At 30.9% G+C, this 6,640-nt stretch overlaps 1 protein-coding gene across 1 annotated transcript in view; it reads right to left on the bottom strand.

Annotated features, from left to right (window-relative positions):
• Positions 1-1,026: 1,026 nt before the first annotated feature.
• Positions 1,027-6,640, bottom strand: part of LOC141458800 (uncharacterized) — a 197,305-nt gene continuing 191,691 nt past the window's right edge. Inside the window, exons 8-12 of the mRNA XM_074137268.1 lie at positions 6,113-6,296; positions 5,522-5,646; positions 5,327-5,446; positions 4,244-4,391; positions 1,027-3,942 (exon numbers count right to left, since the gene is read on the bottom strand). Coding sequence (XP_073993369.1) covers positions 3,834-3,942; positions 4,244-4,391; positions 5,327-5,446; positions 5,522-5,646; positions 6,113-6,296 — 686 coding nt within the window. The 3' untranslated portion in view covers positions 1,027-3,833. The remainder of the gene's footprint in view (positions 3,943-4,243; positions 4,392-5,326; positions 5,447-5,521; positions 5,647-6,112; positions 6,297-6,640) is intronic.

Here is a 6,640-nt window from a genome sequence, read left to right as displayed (position 1 = left end):
CTAACATCTTATCGTACTAGTAAGTACCTGTTTCTCTTTCTTTTCGTCATCTTTTTTAATAGATACAAGGGGTATTATAGGACTTTTGGTGCTAGTGTAGCTCTGCTTTTGGTAGTCCTTGGGACTTGTGCTACACAAACCCATTCCTACAGGTAAAAAAATTAAGTAAAGCAGGGAATGGAATAAATTCGAAATAATTTAATTTACTTCAAAAAACAAAAGTTAAAGAAAGAACTTTTTGTTCTCTCAAAAAATTATTTAAATTACATTTTTTATTTTTAATGAAAATCTTAAAAATAATAGTTGACTTAAATGAACTCACGTTGATTGAATACAAATTTACACAATAAACATTTTTAAAAAAATCATTTTTTTTTTCATATTTTACTTAATTTTTTTTTTATAGAAAAATATTCAAATATAAAATTGTTTTTTGATTATTTAGAATTACATTTTGAGAACAATGTAAAGAGATTTATTCTTGTAGTTTTAAACTTTTAATTTCTATTATTTCTAGATATACTTTTCATTTGATAAATTTGTTTTTGTAAAATTTAATTCTGAGATAAATTCTTAGTTCAATATAAATAGTTAAAAATATTTCTTTTAATAATAATATAGAAATGTTCAGGTAACTTAATAGTAAATTTAACATTTTTTTTTTTAGTTTGGAATTACATAAAAGTTATAATTCAATAAAAGGTTGATCTTATTTCATACAACTACCGTGATTTCTTTGAATGACTACATTTCATTCTCATTTTTCTCATAAATTTATAATAATTTTTCATTACATTATCATAATAAAAATGCTCTTTTTGCTCTTACACAAATATAAATATACTAAATCTTAATAAATGTTTTATTGTTAGGACGGATCTATCTAGAGAAATTGTGAACAACTTAATTACGTTAAATTTTATCAATAACAATAAATTCATTATTTAATATTTTAAAAAAAAGAAATAAATATTACAAAATATTTTTAAAAAATACTTCAAAAGTGAATTAATATTTGCGTTCTAATTATTACTATTTTTTTTTTTTTTTTGCGAATATTCGTTTTTCTGTACATCAATATAATAATTAGACTTCGAAAAAATAATTCAAAGTGGTCTTATGAAATGTTTCTTGAAAATTACTTTTTTTGCTACTAAATAGTTGGTGGAGATCACGTCTAATTTTCAAAAATTTGGTTTTCACTAGAAACATAAGTTTAAAAGTTGTCTGGTCACGAAAAAAAGTTTGTATTGTATAGTTTGGGTCTAAATCTCAGAAAGTTCAAGCTTGGCGTGCCGTGAACAACGAGGGGAGCGACTTGTTTCTCTCCCTTTCTCTCTGGAGGGCCTAGATTTCCTTTAAACCTCTAAAACTTCAGACCAATTTGAAGACGGCCTCCCCTCTGTGGAAATGAGCTGATTTTAAGTTGAACTGTAATTTGCTAATAAAAACTGAATTTCAAATTCTAAAAACAAAATCATGAAAACACTGCAAATATTTTATTTTAAATTCTTTTCATAGAATTTTGTGGTGTGCCAGAAGGAATCAAAATTAAAATTTAAAGGGCTGCAGATGGCGATATGTTGCAGAACACTAATTACTGCAACGCTACGATGTGAAGGATTCCCCATATTCTGTTGATAACCAAACCTACCTTTGTTAATTATCGCAAAGAAAGGCATATGAGAGTTCACAGCAGATCACAATTTGATATTTTATGCTTCTTTGGCTTTAAAGTTGTAAATTTTAAAATTGAATTCTAAAATCAAAATTTACACACTAAAAGAATTGTAAAACCACTCATGTTTTGTTTTTTAAGTACAATCGCTACATTAAAAACTTGTTTTATTTATTACAAAAGTTCTTTATCATTATTTTTACATACAAATATAAGTACTACACCAAAAAGTTTTTTTTTTTTTAAATTTCTAAGTAAAAAAAAGAGAGTTTATTGAGCTGAGAATACTGATTTATAGTTAATAAACATCCGGGGAAGACAATTAGGGATATTTATATTAATTCTAGGATGTAATCTTAGATGTTAGTTTTTCTATAACAATATTATTGGGATTTGAACTGTGATGAGTTTTCTATTTATTCAAAATTTTAACATGAGGATCTTCTAAAGTTCTAGATCGAGGCTCATTCAATAAGAAAAGAAATAATTTCAAAAAAGCAATAGCTTTTATAAGTGAAGTTCTAATTTTTCCACATAAATCTGAAGATTATATCTATAAAGATGGATGAAAATACGAATTCGGTCCAAATGAAAGTATCAAGCATGGCAATGGCGAAGAAATAATTGGATTTTCTTTATTCCTCAACACTTGGAACAACTCAGTGCTGGATATTCCCAGATAATTTTAATTTTCCCGATATATCCCACTTAGCCCTCATATCAGCTTGTATACAGTAACACAAACTAATTTGCAAATAAAAACATTATTTACGAAAACAAATTAACTTACAATAGCTGGTTGTTCTGGTCTTAAAATCGTCCGGTATAGTAGAAACTGACACTTTTAATGTAACGCCATAATCTAAGTTTGCATTAATATCAAATACTTAAACTGGACAATTTTTATTCCTTGCTTTCACTACAGCAGGATCAGGAAGTACTGCAATCACATCCTTATAGGGCATACACTTATTCAGGATTTATGGCTTTCCTGTTGTAATCCCAGCCTGAACAACACAAATAAATTGATAAGGGTCCTAATCAGTTATACAATGCAGACAGGACCTGCATAGTAGATGATGTGTTACTATTTCGTTTAACTAGTCCACAAATGAAAACACACCATACACACATTCGCCCATTTAACACTTACTCATGCCCATTGACACTTTAGACAATGATAATAGTTCAGTAAAAAGGCTAAGGCCCATCCCTTTTCACTAATTGCTAACAGGTCACATTTTTCGACAGGACTTTATTGAACGAAGAAAGAAGAAACAGGTACCTGAAATAAAAACAACCTAAACCAAGTTTGGGACAACAACGTAAAGGAGAAACATCCAAGTAGACTCTTCCGCCATATGCCAGTTTCGACCTAAGGAACCCGAGTGTAATTTTCTCAAACTCCAGGCAATCTGTCTTGATGATGAGATTGGGTGTTCCTTCGTCTAACTCACCAACTGTACAGAAAGGAACTCATATGCTCATGCTAAAACCATCTTATAAAACCAGTGTTCAGTAAGAAACCCAACTAAGAGCTTCAGCAATCAGCTTGTTATGCGGCGGATAACTGAGGAATGAATGTTGCTTTAAAAGCTAAAGCAGACATGCATCCCAGCGCCACACAAATTTATAGCCACAAAGGGATTCGGTTGAAAAATAGGTAAATTGTTGATTCAATGTGTTGTAACAGATAGAAATTAACATTGCTTCTTTGCTTACTGAATGAGCTCGTATTTTTCTAACTTTGTTAATTCAACTCAAGTACCTCACTCTTAGTGTCGTGCCTGCACTCACTCATACATACACGCAGCGGACTCGAAATTGATAACATTCTCTATACATTAAATTGAAATCAATAAACCTACACAATCAAATAAAATCTATTATAATAATAAACTTTTATATATTAAATATGTTACGAAAATTTACAATGAAAAATGAGTCAAAGCCTCAAAATATGGGCAGTTTATCTTTTTAACAGGTAGCCCATTTTGGTGCTTTGTTCTTTGGCCGCAATTTTATCTTAGTTTATCTTTTAAGAAAAACTAGAGACAACTAAGTAATTCTCCTTAAAATAAACAATTATACACCTTCATAAACATAAAATTAGAAAGTCGATGTTAAAAAAAAATCTCTAATCGATATTAAACCATTATGTAGTAATATTACGACGTCGATTCCCACATCGAACTTCATCAGAACTGTCTCCACAATCGTCAACGCCATTGCAAACTTCTCGCTTCACTATACATCTACCATTACTGGAAAACAAAAAACAACAAATAATTGAAATATGGTTTAGGTTCTCTGTATATATTTCTGATCGGTTTCGAAATTTAATTCATTATTAGGGGTTGATTCTCAGAATAGTATAAAGAATGAGACTTTAACTATGTGTCTACCTTTCATTACACTTGCCTTTACTAGATGGCCGCCTGCTTCTGGACTGCATTATGGTTTTGTTTTAATCACATTGGTGAGCAATTTAGAGTGGGGAGTTAAGAGAAAAAGACCGTGTTAATTGAAACATATTGTTAAAAAAATATAGAATAAGTCATTCACCTGCATCTCCATTCATGACTTTTACACACACCTCCACAACCGAAGGGCTCATCCGAATGGTCATTGCAGTCCACAAAACCATCACAAAATTGTTTGCTAGGTATACATTGGCTGTCGTTGCACGTGAACTGTGTGGAATTAAGACAAGCTAGAAAATAAAAATATCAAGAAATAGAAAAATATATTTAAGATAATTTTGACAATTAAGTCTGACCGAAATTAGTAATCTGGAAGGGCGACTTTATGTAGTTATTACTACAACTTGTCGGAAACGGCAGAAACGATTCTTTTTAACATCTAAACCAGTTTTTATAAGATCGTAATCTAGTTTTTTTTTTCACAGGAGGATATGGCGATCTACCTATATCCAGACAATAATACTCCCTCTACAAACGGTAAAGCCATCTATATGATTCAAACTTTGTTAAGTACTACAAAATACACACAAATTACAGTCACAAAACACATTTTATTTATTTCTGAAAAAAATTCAGGAAAGGATGGTGGAAAACATGGGTAAGATTGAAAAAGGAGCAACTTAAGCACTACTAGGCCTTGAGGAACAGCTTCATAGGTGATGTAAAGCCATTCCCCACCCTAAAATCATACATTGAAAGATGAAGATTTAATTCGAGATTTAAACAATATCAAGATGAAACCATAGGCAGAGCTCAAAAGGCCTGAAGATGATGACATTTTTGTTTGATTATAATACAAACTGAACATATGGTTTTATTCCTTTTAAAGGAATTTTGTCTGAATTTAGAACATAGTGTTTGGTGACTTTAATTTGTACATTTTGATTTTTGAAAATTAAACTATTTTGATTCTGTCAAAGAAATAATTTTTGAACAACATTTATCCGAGTCTGATACTCTTCCTTTGTTTATTTCTTATTCCAATTCTGAACGACTTATTTCAAAAACGTTTGAAATTTATAACTAAATCTCTTCTGAGATTAAAATGTAGTGAAACTCATTAGTACAAATTACTGATATCAATTCAACGCAGATAGAAACATTCCAATAAGCTATATAAACAACTCCAAGGTCAGCTGGCTAATGAATTAACATACAAGATTACCTATTGTACAATTGGATTCATCAGCAGCGTCCCAACAGTCCACGATTCCATCACATCGTTTTGCTTTCGGCAGGCAAGACAAATTTTTGCCACATTGAAAATGTGTATTAAGGTTACATTCTGTAATTTGTTCAAAAATATAGATTTACAGAAAATTTACAAAATATTAAAGAGTTTTTAAATTTTACAACTTACCACAATTATGTTCGTCTGTGTGATCGTAACAATTGAAATGTCCATCGCAACGTTTGATCAAGGGAATACACAAAAAATTACCGCACTGCCATTCTGTGTCTAAACACTTAGAATCGTCTATACATCTGCAAAAAACATCAACGTTAATTTCTTTCATACTAATTTAGTATAGAAGTTTAGAACTTAATAGTGTGACTTGAATGGTGTGGTTTAGATTAGGTTGCATGGAAGTTAACCAACCAAATTTAGGTTATCCTTGCAGTGGTAGATCCAGAACTTCGTTCGGAGAAAGGTAAATATCCCCAAAACTATAAAGATGTCTCTAGGACAGTAAATATATGGACGACATGAACAAGTAAAAATGGCTAAATTTCAATGAATAATGAAATTTTTCCAAGTGGAAAGGCAACTTAGTTATTTTACGAACACTAAGCATCGTTAGTACACATTCTCATTTCTTAAAAGCTCCAATGGTTCTTTATTATACTATTAAAGCAAAATGCAAATATTTAAAAGGTTGTAAATAAAGCAAATTCTGGTAAGAGGAAATCTCGGTGCAGTATCACGTCAGAATTACTTTTCCCAGCTTACCTGAAGGCGTTATGAGTCAGTCGGTGACAGATTTCCACGTCAAGCTTGCACAATCCTCCACAACCTGTAGGATCTGCCTTGTCCAAGATAGATCTGCAGTAGGGGACTTGATCACCTTCCAAGGCGACACACACTTCATCATCACTGCAGACAACACAAGACTTCTTGGATAGCTCTTCGGGCTCTATTGGGACATTTTTTTAAAATGATTTTAAGTGATCAGAAGTAATATTTCTTATTTATTTATTTTTTTAAATGTATCCCATATACTGAGAAGGAGGAATAAATTAAGAATCAGCAATTATGAACTAGGTTAAGTTTGATAAGAAATAGTTGTATACGAAGCATACAAACCCGCTTTTAATTTTCGTCGGATTAGTCTTGGTTAGCTTCGTCAGTAAGCGGGCTAAAATAAAATTTTAAAAGCACGTAGTGACAATTTAACCTTACGGTGAACATACTCGTATTTCTGTACGGCAATTAGTAAAAATAATTACTTTGACTCACCAAATCATAATAAACATTACT

Source organism: Rhodnius prolixus, unplaced genomic scaffold (assembly GCF_049639745.1).
Source record: "Rhodnius prolixus isolate KJV_2025 unplaced genomic scaffold, Rpr scaffold_5, whole genome shotgun sequence".
Lineage (NCBI taxonomy): Eukaryota > Metazoa > Arthropoda > Insecta > Hemiptera > Reduviidae > Rhodnius > Rhodnius prolixus.
Note: the sequence above shows the minus strand (reverse complement) of the source record. Positions and strands in the feature narration are given on the sequence as shown.